Source organism: Cicer arietinum, chromosome 3 (assembly GCF_000331145.2).
Source record: "Cicer arietinum cultivar CDC Frontier isolate Library 1 chromosome 3, Cicar.CDCFrontier_v2.0, whole genome shotgun sequence".
NCBI lineage: Eukaryota > Viridiplantae > Streptophyta > Magnoliopsida > Fabales > Fabaceae > Cicer > Cicer arietinum.
The window spans coordinates 5,989,620-6,007,424 of NC_021162.2; the positions used below are offsets into that span (position 1 = coordinate 5,989,620).

At 30.0% G+C, this 17,805-nt stretch overlaps 1 protein-coding gene across 2 annotated transcripts; it reads left to right on the forward strand.

Moving 5' to 3' along the window:
• Window positions 1-1,545: 1,545 nt before the first annotated feature.
• Window positions 1,546-6,715, forward strand: LOC101513013 (agamous-like MADS-box protein MADS2). 2 transcript variants are annotated; one of them, XM_004491846.4, is made up of 8 exons: window positions 1,546-2,073; window positions 4,126-4,204; window positions 4,436-4,500; window positions 5,105-5,204; window positions 5,765-5,806; window positions 5,898-5,939; window positions 6,154-6,293; window positions 6,394-6,715. In XM_004491846.4, the coding sequence occupies exons 1-8, from the start codon at window positions 1,889-1,891 to the stop codon at window positions 6,491-6,493; spliced, it is 753 nt and encodes a 250-aa protein (XP_004491903.1). In that variant the 5' UTR covers window positions 1,546-1,888; the 3' UTR covers window positions 6,494-6,715. The 2 variants fall into 2 exon arrangements, with proteins under 2 accessions (XP_004491903.1, XP_004491904.1); XM_004491847.4 differs by having other exon boundaries at window positions 1,548-2,073; window positions 4,439-4,500.
• The last annotated feature ends 11,090 nt before the right edge of the window (window positions 6,716-17,805 follow it).

A 17,805-nucleotide genomic window follows, 5' to 3' on the forward strand; every position in this document is an offset into this window, starting at 1 on the left:
TTCTTTTAATTTAATGTATTTTTATTTTATTTTATTAATAGAATTTTCTTTTTATTATTATTATTGTTTTTTATTATAATAATTATTAAAAGTTATATAATAATATTAAATTAATTATTTTAATTATTTATAACAATATTTTGTATTTTTTAATGTTATAATTATTTTTAAAATATTTAATAATAATAAATATAATATATCCAATATAATATACCCAATAATAAATAACAAAATTCAACAATCAAAGAATATATAATATTAAAATAAATTATTGAATATATTAAATAATAAAAGTATTTTTATTTTATTAATAGAATTTTTTTTTTATTATTATTATTAAAATTATTATTATTATTATTTTTATTATTATACCCATTATTAATATACCTATTATTATTATTAAATATAATAAATATAATAATATACCCAATATTCAACAAAAAAAAAAAACATACTGAAGTAGAAAAAATGGCCTTTCAAGAAGTCGCAGGCCTATGATGCGACCTGCTACTGGTGCCAAAAAGTAGGACATTCTAGTATTTTATTTTAGAAGTAGGACAGATTGGTATTTAAAATAAAAAAATGGGATATTTATATAAAAAACCCTAGTATATTTGGAGCAAGTAGAAATCTTAATAAAAATAAAATAAAGGCTTAATTGCAGTTTTGGTCCCCGTATTTTAACTGAATCGCGAAAGTAGTCTCCCTATTTTGTTTCTCCCCAGTTTTGGTCCCCAAAGCAGAATTTTGGTCCAAAACTTAATGAAATTTCATTTTTTTTGCATTTATTTAAGTCACACAATGCATTAAGATCTCATTTGCAACAATTGTCCCTGAAATATATGACCATAAATGGTGTAGTACAGCTTTAAAAAATAAAATTTCATCAAGTTTTGGACTAAAATTCTGTTTAAGGGACCAAAACTGCGGAGAAACAAAATGGAGAGACTACTTTCGCGATTCAGCTAAAATAGGGGGACCAAAACTGCAATTAAACCTAAAATAAAAAAGTTTGTTAGAATAGAATGGTATGCAAAGGTAAGTTGGGTTCACTCCACTTTTCTCACCGTTTCTTCATATAATTCACAAAAAGATTTAATTATTTGCATGTTTATAGGTGACAAAAGCCAGTAATAAATTGACACGTGTGGAATCCATTTTAAGGTATGTGACGACGTTCTGATACACTAGCTCTACCTCTATGAAAAACAGTAGAAAATGACACAAATTTCTTTGTTTATTAATTATTATAACTCTTACACATTATACAGCTGTCACCACGCGCCAGTGTCCACCACTCACATTGCAATCAAAGTTGGAACACGCGTTGAGTGTAAAACACGCGCTAAATATGCATCTGGGCAACCCTTTTCTTTACTATAAATACCATAACATAGAAAAGCATGGGAAAAAGAAAGTTACATGAAACTAGAAACCCTAACCTATCTTCACTTGCATTTTTTCTGGTGGAGATTGAAAATAAAAAAATTTACAAAAATATCTAGATGATAAATAAAAAGGAAAGTTAAAGAGTACAACTACAACAACAAAAAATACTTTACTTATATTTTGGTCTCTATATAATAATATATCTCTTTCTCTTTCATTTTTGTGTTTCCTCTTTCTAGGGCTTCAAGTTTCAACTTGAAGTATTAAACTTTCTAATGTTTTCACAAATATGGTTGCATTAGGGTACTGACCCAGAAAAGAAGGATCATCATAAGGTACTAAAGAGGAGATTGAAAGGAAAGAGAAAGGAAAAAACAAAGAAAAGTGAAGAAAGAGGTAAAAATTGTTCAAAAATAGTAAGAAAGAAAAAAAAAAGGAAAAAATTTAATTTTGTAGAGGAAATTTAGTGTGAGGAAAAGAGTGAATAGACATAAGAAGGATGGGAAGAGGAAGAGTAGAATTGAAGAGGATAGAGAACAAAATAAACAGACAAGTTACATTTGCAAAGAGAAGAAATGGTCTTCTTAAGAAAGCTTATGAACTTTCTGTTCTTTGTGATGCTGAAGTTGCTCTTATCATCTTCTCTACTCGTGGAAAGCTTTATGAATTTTGTAGCACTTCTAAGTATGCATCTCTCTCTCTCTCTCTATGATTTTTTTTCTATTACATGACCAATTAGATCTACATCTACTTGTTTCATTATTTTTATTTTCTTTTTATTTTGAGCTAGACAAACTTAGCTTCTTCAATTCTTTTTTTTATTTATCATTTAAAAAAAAAGTTTAAAGGTTATGCATATTTTAAATAAAATTTAGGAGATCTACATCTACTTGCTTCATTATTTTTTAAATTGTATTTAGAGATAGACAAACTTAGCTAATTCTTCTTATTTTATTTAACTTTTATCATTTTGAAAAAATATTTTTAACATATAATTTTGTTGTTGTTTCCTTTATATTAAGATTATTTAATAAAAATATATACTTTTTATATAGATTTTCCTCCATGGAAATTTTGTGTTTATTTTCTTGTATTAAGATTATTTATATGTTTGTTTTATTACTTTGAGTTTCAGCAATCAAAGTTGAGTTTTGATTTGATATTATGTGTGAAATGTTAAAAATGATAACAGATTTATCAGATCTAGTAAGATTGTACATGATCTGGTGAATATCTAAAATATTTATGTCCTTTGTACGGTTACTTTTGTTTAGATTATTTTTTATGCCCTTCGTTTTTTATCTCACCAATTTTTTGTGGTTGTTTGATTTTAGGTTTTAACTATTCTTTTTTTCTTTTTTTTTGAAAACTTGATTTTGCTAACAAATTTAAGATCAGCTTATATAAAAAAAATTAGATGAAGATTTTTGCAGTTTTGTTGTAAAATTAATTTAGGATTTTTATTCCCATGCTTTGTTTGGAAGCATGGTTAGGTGATTCTTGCTGACACCTTCAAAGTGTGGTGATATCTTTCTGGATAATACCTAACTACTTCTAGCTATTAACCAAATATTCCTCTGAAGCATAGTGATGTATTTTTTTTCACTAATAATAAATAAAAACTTTTATTTTAAAAAAAATAAATAAACTTTTTTATTATGAATAAGTTGTGTCTTTTATTCTTGTGAACATTTGGCAAAAGAAAAAGGAGCTATTAGATAATAGATAGAATGAGGATTGGTATATCTAATGTAACAGTGTATGTACAAATTTATTTTGACTGTGATGTCATTTTAACGCTTATAAAACATTAAATTTATTTTGATTATAAAGATTAACCAATTAGGGGAAAACAAATGTTTTTTTCTTGAACAAAACTTAGGTTCATTTAGTTATATTATTTTCGTAAGTTTATTAACTTAATCGATTATAATTTTCTCAAAGTTGTTATAATTATAAAAGATGAATTTTAAATTAAAATCATATATAAGAAATGCACTTAAATTTTTTTATTTTTCTTTTTGTTTTCCTTTGTGATTTTGTTTTGCTTCTATTAACAATCATAGTAATGTCACCTTGTTTTTACATTAATTCATGGAAAAACACATTAAAAATGTTATTTTCATCAATTTCGGATTGAAATAAAATTAAAAATAAAATGTGAGTATTTATAAAAAAAATATAAGGAATGAAACAGGTAGGATATATATTTTCAGTTCCCATTTTTAATTTTAAATGAAATTTAGAAATTAAGGTATCATCTAAGTTTTGTAAGATTTACTCATGAACTGATGGAAACTGGTTTGTTATTTAATTTTTTTTATAAATTTAAGAAAAATATTGTGATATTGTTTTAATTACTATTAAAATAGAAAATAAAAATAAAAATCAATCATTTCAAATAGGTCCCAAGATTCTAAACTTGAAGAAATTCATTAACTTTCCTCATGTTTTCTTTAAAAAATTCTTTGGGCGAGTTACTCTAAAGAGAGATATATAAAATTAAATCAATTTATTTATTGGTTGAAATTTTTATAGATACAACCTATCATAAACTAAAGTGGTTACTTATGTTTTTAAACTTTATTGAATGCTTTTTATACAAGAAAATTTATTTAACTGAAAAACATTAAGTAAAAGTTAGAAATATATAAAATTCATCTCTAATTATATCACTATACATATTGCATCATCAATTTGATTGGTTCTTTGTTTTTTTCTGGCTCTTGAAAACAGCATGCTCAAAACTCTTGATAGGTACCAGAAATGTAGTTATGGTGCTGTGGAAGTTAGCAAACCTGCCAAGGAACTTGAGGTAGCTATATTTTTTTTATTTAAAGCAAAAAAATATAATATATATTAAGATATACTTCAACACATTATAACAAAGATGAAATGAGAAGAATAAAAGGCAAAACAATAAAAATGTACTACAATTTGTTAGGGGAATTTATAAGCCTTGTAGCTTTTTTTTATAAAAGAATGTATATGACATTTATTACATATTGTAAATCTTTTAATAATTTTCATTTTCTTTTTGTTGAAGCAGAGCAGCTACCGTGAATACTTGAAGCTGAAACAAAGATTTGAAAATCTTCAAAAGACCCAGAGGTGAGTTTAACATTAGAGTATTTATTAAACACGACATATAATTATTTATTATAAATAAATTAAATATAAATATTATTGAAAAAACATATATATATATATATTGAAAAAATATATATAGCTAAATTCACTAGTTTTTAATTTTTATTCATCTTTTTACTACTGAAAAGCTTAAAAAATTTGTTCAAATTTAATGTTTTTAACCTCTCTATTGAAATATTGTTAACCTCGTAAATGTGTCATTGATATGTTTAATTAGAGATGTTTAAGGTGTATCGAAGTAAAGAGAAAAATATTTTTTTTGTGTGTACATTTGTCTGTTTGAGGTGTTAAACGATTATCATAGAACGTGTCGAATACTAATGCATGTCAAACATCACAACAAGTCTAATTTTAGTGATGTCCATACTTCATTGCAAGTTTATACCACTGTAGGATTGATTACATGTATCAAACCACATCATAACATTCTAAAATATAACATATCTCTTTTCACCTCATTAATCTTGAAGTTTTTCCTTTCAAGCTTTTCTCTCTGCTCCTAGCTTTTCAATTTGCCAACTATACCAACATTTCAAATTTTAACCATTGAAATTATGTGTCCCAGAAATCTTTTAGGGGAAGACTTGGGCCCACTGAATTCTAAAGATCTTGAGCAGCTTGAAAGGCAATTAGATTCATCTCTGAAGCAAGTTAGATCCACAAAGGTAATTAACAATGTATTTATGTTTAATTATTTATCTCAGCTTCTATATTTTTTTAATATTCCTAATAGTATTTAACATGTTATTATTAATGAAATGATATAACTTAAAAAAAAACATATATTCATATTGCGGTTGAAATTATGGTGCAAACTTTGATATTATAGTACAATACTAATAAATATGATCGATGCAGCCACAATTTTTATTATATTGTTGCATAGACATCTAAAATTGATATATTGCGATATACAATTTCAAACCATGATTCTTAATTAGTTGTTGCAGATTGCAGCAGCTTAATGTAATTGATTTCATTTTATTTATTTTTTTCATTTAGTATTTCTTATGTAATAATGTAATATTGCTTTGCCAGTATTGTGACCAATGCATCATTTACATAGAAATTTCAATCTACTGAAAATGTTTTGCTTAAATAAGGGTTTGAAGTCATACAATTGACCTTAAGAGAAAATTGAATAGGTTGAATTTAGTCTTGAATATTATTGTATTGTAACTTTTGTTGGTTACCTTGAACTTTATGATCAAACATAATCTTGCAGACACAATTCATGTTGGACCAATTAGCTGATCTTCAAAATAAGGTAAATATATTGGTTTGTTTGATATACCTAAAGAAATTAATAAAGCAAATTTGTGAGTGCCTAACAATTTCAAGCTATTGTTTTGTTACAGGAACATATGTTGGTAGAAGCAAACAGATCCTTGTCAATCAAGGTAATTAAAAAAACATTATGTCTAAACGCGATTTATAATTTTTTACAATAAAATTTATTATTCAACTCATGTTTATCTAAATATATCCAAACATAAATAGTTTTACATTCAATTCATCATTAACTAAAATTAATTTTACTAAACACAGGTTAAGTTCATTGAAACAATAAAAAACATATTGTTTGATTGAAACATTACTATAATTTTGTTTCAGTTGGATGAAATCAATTCAAGAAATCACTACAGGCAATCATGGGAAGCTGGTGATCAAAGCATGCAATATGGTGGTCCACAAAATGCTCATTCTCAGAGCTTCTTCCAGCAGCTGGAATGCAATCCCACATTACAGATTGGGTAATTTATTACAAATTCAAATTTATTTTTCTTTCTTCAAAATACACTATTTTTAGATACTCTTTTATGTATGTTTTTAACTTGTGTCCCTTTAATTCAGTCCTGATTATAGGTACAACAATGTAACTTCAGATCAGATAGCTTCAACAAGTCAAGCACAACAACAAGTGAATGGCTTTGTTCCTGGATGGATGCTTTAATTGAGAGCTAAACTCAATATTTAGCTTGCTACATAAAAAGGGAAAAAGCCAATTAATATGATGGCATTCAAGGCAATGTGTAAATGATTATGCTACTGTGCTTCTATTGTTTTTTACTTTTGAGGTATAAAAACAGCTATGACTTTTACTTGAAGCTGCTAAACCTTAGCCATAGAAATATGGCATTCAAGAAATTTATAATATTGAGCATCTTGGATTTAATATTTTTTATTTTTTTTTATTTTTATAAATGCTGGTATTCGGATGTTAATCTAATTGAGATGTTAGAATAATCATGTCATATTCTAATTTTTGTTTTAGAAAAACAATTTAATATTTTTGTATCTTATTTATCTAATTTTTAAGAGTCCTTTTATGTGAATATAAAGTCAAAACAACTAAAAATAATTTTTTTATAAAATGTATAGCAACAAAATTCACACACCCTAATATGAAAAAGGTGTATAGAAAATATAACTTTACTAGTAATATAATTATGGGAATATTATTTTTGTCCCTTGAAGTTTTCAAAATTTTGGAGAAACAATTTTAATGTTTGTGATAAATAAATAAATAAAGAAGAGAGAGATAATTATAAGATTTAAAAAAAGAATACAAAATATCGTGAGAATTCATTTTTACACCCTCCTTCCCTTACAAGGAGAATAATTGTGAAGGAATATTTGATGTTATTAGGAATATCTGAAGTTATTCTTATTGTTTTTTTGTTATGTATTTTTGAAGTTATTCTTATTATTACATTTGAAGGAATATATGATGTCCAATTTAACGAGATCCATATTTGTAAGTTGTGTTAATTAAAACTTAAAGTTATTATTATTATTATTATTATTATTATTATTATTATTATTATTATTATTATTATATTAGATTGAATTGAATTTTTTGTTAAATTATAAATTTGTTAATCTTTTAGTAATTTCTGACATTTTTAAATATATTACAAAATTAAATTCTTTAAAATATTAAATTAGATATATTTTAAAAGATTAATTAATTTAATTGACTTATTATTTCATGAATCTATTCAAAGAAATGTATCATTATTTATTTATTTAATGTTAATATAAAATAGACTATTAAATAGGTTAACTAATCATACTAAACTTTCATAAATGACATATTCAAACCTAAAAGAAACCACAAGCTAGATTTAAGTTTTGAATTTTTTAACATACCAAACTCAAATCTTACAAAAATTAATTAACTCGCCAAATCGACTTTCACGTCTAGGTAAAAGCACACAGCACAACATTTTTGTTTAGTCGACTTAAATAGATGAAAGAGTTTTGTACCGTGCATCTCCTACATGTACCTCTCACCCCTCCAACCTCATGGAAAATACCATATTGCCCCTATTGTTATCTATAAAAACCCTTCAAAAAAATTTCCTTTCCTTTTCTTCACCCAATTTCTTCGAAATTTTGAATTGTCTGAATTACAAATTGCCAAACATTTGAACCTTTGAAACGCAAATAATTTTGAAGCAAGAACCTCAACTCTACTAATACCTAATTTCAAAATAGTAATAAATTTAATTAATAATAATATTATAAATTTATTTTTCAAAATAAAAATTTTAATTATAACAGACAATAAGTTTTTTTTGAAATAAACAGAAACTTTCGAAAGTTGTGAATTATTTGAAATTTTTTAAATTGAACTACTTCGAACATTTGAAAGTTTCGAAAGTTATGAGTTTCGAAAATTTGAAAGTTTTGAACATTACGTTTCAAAAGTTTCAAATTCATCCAAACTTTCGAAGATTTTGATGATTTATGGAAAAACACACTTCGAAACTGTTGAGACAATATCTCACATGATTTTAATGATAACAAAATTACTTAAGAGATTATGATTGGGGTTAATGACTAACATGTGCTCTTGAGTGTATTCATATAAGAAAATAGGTTATTAATCATTAAGGCAAAAAGAAGGAAAATATGATTCAAGCCTGAGGATGGAAAACAACGCGAGGATAGAAAATGATCAAGATGAAAACAGTGAGGATGGCCTGCAAATTGAAAAATCTCCAGATCTGGCCAGTTTGTGACCTCACCAGAACAAATGCTTTTATTCATTAAAGAAATGTACAACAAAGTCAAAGAATGAATAATTAAAAGTATTTGAAATAAAGAAGTTAGAAGGCCAAAAGGAAAAGGACAAGAACAACTAGATCTAAGCCTAAGAGGATGACAAAATAGGCTGAGGATGGTCCATCAAAATTGAAAGCAACTCATCAAGCATGTGCAAAGGCTAAAATCAGATTATTTATTGGGCTTGCACGAATTAATTCATGAAGAAGTCAAGTTAAAGAAAGACAGCAAGAAACAAGCCAAGAATAGAAAATCACATGTTGCTGCCAGATCTGATCCTCGGACTGAGTAAGACAGTCCTACGTAATAGGGTGGCTTTCTCTCTCTTGTCAACATCACCTCAAAAGTTGAAAGAAACCTAGTCCTTAAAGTTTTTGAAAAGGTTGCAGCTCACATGGTCAAAGAAACAGCTTTGCACTCTTGATAAAAGAGAATAGACAAAGACATCTCAAGATCAAGTTACAAGGAAGCTGTGCATGCGCGAGGATGGCTTCTGCCTGGCCTAAAAAGCTGAATGGCAGTTATGTAATTATGATGAAAAACCTTGGATCTTTTGTAATGAGTTCCAACGGTCATCAAAGAGCTTGGACCTCTATAAAATGGAGCAAGCTCTTCATCATAAGACACACAACACAATTGCACAAAAAGATCAAGCATCTTAAAGCTATCAAGAGCAATTTACATCCTCATTTCATACTTTCTTTGATCTTACACTATATCTTTGTATATCCTTTGAGAAAGTATTAAGTATCAATCACTCTCATACTACTTTGTAATTTCCTTGTGAGTGACACTTGAAAATATTTGAAAATTGATTGTAAGCTTGGTGAAGCTAAAGAATAAACAGTTTGTAATCATCCTCAGCGTGAGGTTGATCAGTTTGAAAGTTAGTGAAATCTCACAAGGGTGTGAGGACTGGACGTAGCCATCTTTGGGTGAACCAGTATAAAATTGTGTGTGTCTCTCTTATATTCTTCTCTTACTCTTTCACTCAAGTTAAAACTAAAGGGTTGAAAAAATCCATCTTAGGACTTACCATCCTCAGCGAGAGGATAGTTTTAAAATCTCTTAAAAATTATTTTTAAACAGCAAAATCCTTATTCAACAACGCAGACAAAAACAAAATCCTTGAAAATCACATCATCAGAACCAACAACGCAGATGCAACCTCCGATGAGAAACCTCAAGCACAATGGACGGTGGATGAAAATGCAAAGGTACTCCTAAATTCTAAAGCTCATTTATTTCTAACGTGTGCTTTGAGTAGGGAAGAATATGATAGAGTTGAAGAGTGCAAAAATGCTAAGGAGCTCTGGGATACTCTAAGGGTCCATCATGAAGGATCAAGCCATGTAAAAGAAGCAAGGATAGACATGGGAGTAAGAGATTTCGAACTATTCGAAATGAAGGAGGAGGAAACTATTGATGAAATGTTCTGAAGGTTGACAATTCATGTAAAAGAAGCAAGGATAGATATGGGAGTAAGGGATTTCGAACTATTCGAAATGAAGGAGGATGAAACTATTGATGAAATGTTCTCAAGGTTAACCATCATATTGAATAACTTGAGATCTCTTGGAAAAGTATACTCCGTTCAAGAAAGGATAAGAAAGATCCTAAGAAGTTTACCAAAAGAATGGAGGCCAATGGTAACTGCCATTACAGAAGCAAGAGATTTGACCAACATGAAATTAGAAGATTTGATTGGAACTCTAAGAGCTCATGAACCATTGTTGTTGGCTGATAAACCAAACAAAAAGGGAAGAATGATTGCTCTAAAAACCAGCCAAGCAGAAAGCTCATCCTCCAAGAAGAATGAAGATGTCATAACAAAGGAAAACGCATAGTATCCTCTGTCTGAGGATGAGGATGAACTCGCTCTGATTTCCAGAAAAATTCAGAGGATGATAAACAAAAGAGGACATAATAGAGGACCTCCTCAAAAAGAAAAAATTGACAAAAGTCAAATAACTTGTTATGGATGCAACAAGATGGGACACTATAAAATTGAGTGTCCTCTCAACAAAAGGAACTCTAGAAAATTTCCATACAAAAACAAATCCATGATGATTACTTGGGATGATAGTGACGAGTCATCCTCGGAGCAAGAAAAGGAAGAAGAGGCCAACCTCTATCTCATGGAAAAATCAGAAATTGAAAAGGTAAGTATTTATAATTTATGTCCTAATTGTGAAAAATTAGAAATTGAATTTGATAGCCTCCAAAATGACTCAAACACTTTATCTCAAATATGCATATTTCAAAAAAACCAACTTGTTGAGATAAAGAAACAAAATGAGGAGCTTCGGAAAAAGAATGATGAATATGTTAAAATCATTCAAGATTTACAGCAATCTCACTTTCAAAATTTTGAGAAACAAAAAATTCTTAACAAGAGGATAGTCGAAACTCATCCTCCTGACGAGGATACATAAAAGGAAATTTTGAAAACTGAGGTTAGGGAACTAAAAGATGATATTTCCAACTTTGCCAAATCTACATAAACATTTCAAAAGATAATGGGGTCTCAATCTGGAATATTTGACAAGGCTGGTATTGGTTTTAAAAGTTCTCAAAAACAGAAATTGTATGAAAATTTGTTCTTGCCTAAAAAACAAAAGGATATGTCAAAATGCACCTTTTGCAAAAAAATTGGGCATACTTCCAAAATTTGTCATGCTAAGAAGAAAGCTAACAATGAAAAGGCAGCATGCTCATTCTATGGTAAACATGGGCACCATGATTCTATTTGTTATCACAAAAGGAAAGTCCTCACAAGAGGAAAAACTAACCAATAAGGACCCAATGCTATATGGGTACCTAAGTCACTTTTAAACTCTAATACATGTTCTTCCTCTAATCAACAAAGAAAGCCTTGGTACTTGGACAATGGTTGCTCAAGGCATATGAAAGAGGATAAGCAATGCTTCATGTCATTGGAGATAAAGGATGGAGGATCAGTCACATTTGGTAATAATGATAAAGCTCAAATAAAAGGAACAGATATTATGGGTAAGAAAATATCTGCAAAAATTGAAAATGTTCAGTATGTGGATGGCTTAAAACATAACTTACTAAGCATTAGTCAATTATGTGATATAGGTTTTGAAGTTATTTTCAAGTCTACTCTATGTGAGGTTAAGCACTCATCCTCGGGTAGAGTTTTCTTTTCCGGGTTTAGAAAAAAGAATTTATATGAATTTTATCTTGATGATTTACCTACTGAATCTTGTTTTGTTTCCATTGAAAAAGATAAATGGATTTGGCATAAACGAGCTGGTCACACAAGATTAAACATTATTTCTAAATTAGCAAATTTAGAATTAATAAAAGGACTTCCAAAAATTAATTTTGAAAAAGACAAACTTTGTGAAGCTTGTGTGAAAGGAAAACAAGTTAAAAGTAGTTTTCACTCTAAAAACTTTGTTTCAACAAATCATCCTCTTGAACTCATTCACATTGATCTTTTTGGTCCTATCAAAACTCCAAGTCTTAGTGGAAAAAGATATGGCTTTGTAATTGTTGATGATTTTTCTCGTTTTACTTGGGTTCTATTTTTAAAACACAAAGATGAAGCCTTTGAGGCATTCCACCATTTTTGCAAAAAGATTTAAAATGAAAAAGGATCAAAAATTGTCTCCGTGAGAAGTGACAAGTGCTAATGAAAGCTACGATCCATATCTACAACTTTCATGAAGACACCGGGACCAAATTCAGACGCAAAAGATGAGAAAAATGTAAACTACATCAGACAACAGATGTTGTGCGCCTGGAGCGCATTTCTCGTGTTTCAGTTCTGTCAACGTGCGCCTGGAGCGCACCCTGCGCGCCTAGGGCGCGCGACGCGCACCAGCAACCATAAAAACGCAGATTTTTACTGTTTTAGGGATCTTTTTAACTCTTGGGAACTTGGGAGACTTGTGCCCTAGCATAGAAACTCAAAGACGGCCGTTTCTAACGCCATTGAAGCAGTTTTATCAAGAATCATCCATGAATCATTCTTGTAATTCTTCTTTAATCCTTATCTTTTGTATCTCTGTCATGAGTAACTAAACCCTATTTGTTAGGGATGAGTGTAACCAGATGAAACCCTTATTTTTCTGATTTGATTTCTAGTTATATGAATGAGTTTATTGAATTATTTTTCTCATCTCTGTGCTTAATGCTTTTTATTGCTTGATCAACATTAAAATGTTCTACGATTTGTATTTTGAAACGGAAGTGGACTTTACAAATGCTTGAGATGAGAAATTCATGAATTTGTAGTCTAGACATAGGTGCAGGTCATGAAACCAATTAAATTAGTTGCAAAGCAATAATTTACAAGAGAATTTCTATACGGTAATGCTTAATTCTAATCTTAAATCCACTAAGGAATTAGGGGTTACTTTGGAATTAAAGGTTCTGTCACTAAGACATTAGGGCAAGAATAATAAAGAGAATTCGGTAATAATTCAATAAAGGAATTCAGTAACTAGGATCAAATTAGACACCAAGGTTGGATTCGAAGTGAAACTCATCCCTGACATTTTTCTCATTATAAAAGATCAATTTTATTATTGTTGTTAATTTCAAACATTATTTCAATCAACTTGGGAACCTTTTTGTTCAATTCTAGTAATCAAATATAATTCAATAGTAAAACGCAATCCTTGAGTTCGACACTCGGTACTACCGTTTTATTATTACTTGCAACGATTCAGTACACTTGCTGAAACGCAATCAAGTTTTTGGCGCAGTTGTCGGGGATTGCCATGTCACTATTGAATTTAATTTATTTACTGAATTGAAATTTATTTTTTTTGGAAAGTCACAGAAAACGACGAGCGTTACATTAAAAAGATCTATTGGGAACAAATTCTACCTCCAAAAATTCTATCCAAAGAATCAGATGACAAAGACTTCCATGTTACGGACGTTTTGGTTGAATTCATTAAGAATAACATGGTTTCAATTGAAAGATTTGAAACTCAATGTGAGAGGTTATTTGAACAAGTGGTTAAGTTTGAGAAGATGGAGGAGAAGTTGAAGATTGAAGATAATTTCATTGTTGTGGTAGAAGAAGATAAGCAAGAGGAAAAGACGAACGAGGAAAAGAAAAAAGAAGAGATTGATAAAGTTCGAGATTCAATCTATGCCTTGTTCATCAATGTACACTTTAGAAGGACATGGAAGCAACATCTTTTATTTCTCAAGTTCATGGAATTTCTACCAAACAAAAAGAAGAAGAATGATGATGTGTTCTTCCTGTCATATATGCCACGTTGACAGTAGTGAAATGTCAAGCTCAAGACACTAAACGAGCGCTTATTGGAAGGCAACCCAATTTTATATCCTTTGCACCGTATTTATTTATTGCAGTTCAGATTTATTTTACTCCATTTAGTTCCAATTTTAGTCTCTAATTGCTAGTTCTCTTAGTTTTGATGTTTGGTATGAGCAAGGAATCAAAAAGATGCGTTGAGAAGCGATTGTACAACTCCAAATGACAGAACGCGCGCCCAAGCGCGCATGAAGCGCTTTTTCCAGTATGCTGGCGACCATAGCAGAACAGGAGCGGATGATCTAAACGAGAATCTTCGAACTACTAAACTGAGAGAAGTTTTCTTTCCCTTTTTTTTTCTTTTTGTTGTTTGTCCTATTGCTTTCCGTTTTCTCGTTTTCTTTGTTTAATGTCAGTGAATGTTGACTTTCTTTTCATCGTGTTTTTTTTTCCCTTTCACTAAATGTGTATTATGATGAAACAGTCGTACTGACTTGCACTTAATCTTAAAATTTATATTTGTGATTTCGCAACTTAAATTTCATTTCTTAGATTATGTTATTGCTCAAGTCGACAAGCCTTCCTAATGCATGCGTTCTTGATTACTAAATGGTTGTAGAAGGCTAATATGCCATCAATTTTTCAAAAATACAATTTAACTTTTCAGAAGCATGTTGGCTTTATTTTGATTGTTCATACTCTCTCTTATTATCCTAGCTGTGAGCTTTTGAGCCTAAACACTTAAATTCTTTGTTGTGTGATTATCCTGACATGTGTTATCCCTCTAGAACTTGCACTAATTCTGACTTACATCACTTGTATTTTATGCATACATTGAGGCAATTTTATTGGTCGTTTGAGCCTTTCTAACTACCCTATGAAAATTTTACCCTTTGCTAGCCCCTTTGAGCCTTACCCTTTTATTTCGGTTACTAGCCACATTACAAGCAAAACACCTGACTTTAATTAAATCACCTTACTTGGAGTTAGGTAGAAAAAGATTGTTGTCTTCATAAAATTCTAAGTTTGGGGTTGCTCATGGGATAACAACTTTCTAAGTTTGGGGTGGTGATTCTCAGAAAAAGAAAATAAAAAAAAAGTAAAAAGAAGAAAATTAAAATGAAAGAAGAAAAAAGAAAAACAAAAACAAAAACAAAATATATCTTCTTGGTTCTTCTGTCAATGTCTGAGAATCTCCAAAATGAAAAGGTGAAGAAAAAAAAATGGTAGAATAATCTGGAAATGTATGCCTAACTCCAAGTGGTAAAGCCTACTATCCTAAAATATCCTACCCTTACCTAAGACCATTACAACCCGAAAGTCCTCCAAAAATGTATGTGTTTACTGCATTGTGATTGCTAACTAGAATTTTTTCAAGCCTATAGTAGCGTGATGCATGTTCTAGAATTTGAGTGAAAAATTCATAAACCTTTCTAAACACTTGAGAGAAATTTTGGTGAGATTGTGTGAAGAGAGAGTTGAATTTGATGAATGAATGCCAAGGTGTACAAATGTTGTTGTTTGTATTTTTGAAAACAACCATAGAGCATGATGAATGTTTTGCAGTAGGAAGAACTTTGAAATTTGAGTTTGATGTAATTTGAGAAATTGAATTTAAGTGTGCATTTAACAGGACCAAATATGAAATTAATTGTTGCTTGGGGACAAGCAATAGATTAAGTTTGGGGTTGTGATGACTCTTCATCATATGCATATTTTCCCACTGTTTTAGTCTTATTTATCCTCAATCATCAGTTAAATTAAGGATTTATTTGATACATTTTGTTGATTTTTGTTCTTTGAGTTAATAAAATGTTTTTTGTTTTTATTTCGTTGATTAAGTAGGAATTTGTCGTAATTTTACATTGCATTTTGTTTTAGTGCAGTGCCGAATTTTGGTGAAAATTCAACATGATATATGTGGAGTATTTCAGCCATATCGGGAGTTCTAGATGTCCAATTAGTGTCACTCCAAGTGATAATGAAAGCTACGATCCATATCTACAACTTTCATGTAGACATCGGGACCATATTCAGACGCAAAAGATGAGAAAAATACAAAATACATCAGACATAAGATGTTGTGCGCCTGGAGCGCGCCCTGCGCGCCTGGAGCGCGCCCTGCGCGCCTGGAGCGCATTTGTCGTGTTTCAGTTCTGTCAACGCGCGCCTGGGGTGCCTGGGCGCGTGACGCGCATCAACAATCATAAAAACGCAAATTTTTACTATTTATGGATCTTTTTGACTCTTGGGAACTTGGGAGACTTGTGCCCTAGCATAGAAACTCAAAGACAGCCGTTTCTAACGCCATTGAAGCAGTTTTATCAAGAATCATCCATGAATCATTCTTGTAATTCTTCTTTAATCCTTATCTTTTGTATCTCTGTCATGAGTAACTAAACCCTATTTGTTAGGGATGAGTGTAACCAGATGAAACCCTTATTTTTCTGATTTGATTTCTAGTTATATGAATGAGTTTATTGAATTATTTTTCTCATCTCTGTGCTTAATGCTTTTTATTGCTTGATCAACATTAAAATGTTCTACGATTTGTATTTTGAAACGGAAGTGGACTTTACGAATGCTTGAGATGAGAAATTCATGAATTTGTAGTCTAGGGATAGATGCAGGTCATGAAACCAATTAAATTAGTTGCAAAGCAATAATTTACAAGAGAATTTCTATACGGTAATGCTTAATTCTAATCTTAAATCCACTAAGGAATTAGGGTTTACTTTGGAATTAAAGGTTATGTCACTAAGACATTAGGGCAAGAATAATAAAGAGAATTTGGTAATAATTCAATAAAGGAATTCAGTAACTAGGATCAAATTTGACACCAAGGTTGGATTCGAAGTGAAACTCATCCCTGACACTTTTCTCATTATAAAAGATCAATTTTATTTTTGTTGTTAATTTCAAACATTATTTCAATCAACTTGGGAACCTTTTTGTTTAATTCTAGTAATCAAATATAATTCAATAGTAAAACGCAATCCTTGAGTTCGACACTCGGTACTACCGTTTTATTATTACTTGCAACGATTCACTACTGTCAAGGTGGCATATATGACAGGAAGAACACATCATCCTTCTTCTTCTTTTTGTTTGGTAGAAATTCCATGAACTTGAGAAATAAAAGATGTTGCTTCCATGTCCTTCTCAAGTGTACATTGGTGAACAAGGCATAGATTGAATCTCGAACTTTATCAATCTCTTCTTTTTTCTTTTCCTCGTTCGTCTTTTCATCTTGCTTATCTTCTTCTACCACAACAATGAAATTATCTTCAATCTTCAACTTCTCCTCCATCATCTCAAACTCCACCACTTGCTCAAATAACCTCTCACATTGACTTTCAAATCTTTCAATTGAAACCATGTTATTCTTCATGAATTCAACCAAAACGTCCGTAATGTGAAAGTCTTTGTCATTTGATTATTTGGATAGAATTTTAGGAGGTAGAATTTGTTCCCAATAGATCTTTTTAATGTAACGCTCTTCGTTTTCTGTGACTTTCACACAAAAAGTCATCAGCACAATTTCTACTAAACAAAAAGAAGAAGAAGGATGATGTGTTCTTCCTGTCATATATGCCACCTTGACAGTAGTGAATCGTTGCAAGTAATAATAAAACGGTAGTACCGAGTGTCGAACTCAAGGATTGCGTTTTACTATTGAATTATATTTGATTACTAGAATTGAACAAAAAGGTTCCCAAGTTGATTGAAATAATGTTTGAAATTAACAACAATAATAAAATTGATCTTTTATAATGAGAAAAATGTCAGGGATGAGTTTCACTTCGAATCCAACCTTGGTGTCCAATTTGATCCTAGTTACTGAATTCCTTTATTGAATTATTACTGAATTCTCTTTATTATTCTTGCCCTAATGTCTTAGTGACAGAACCTTTAATTCGAAAGTAACCCCT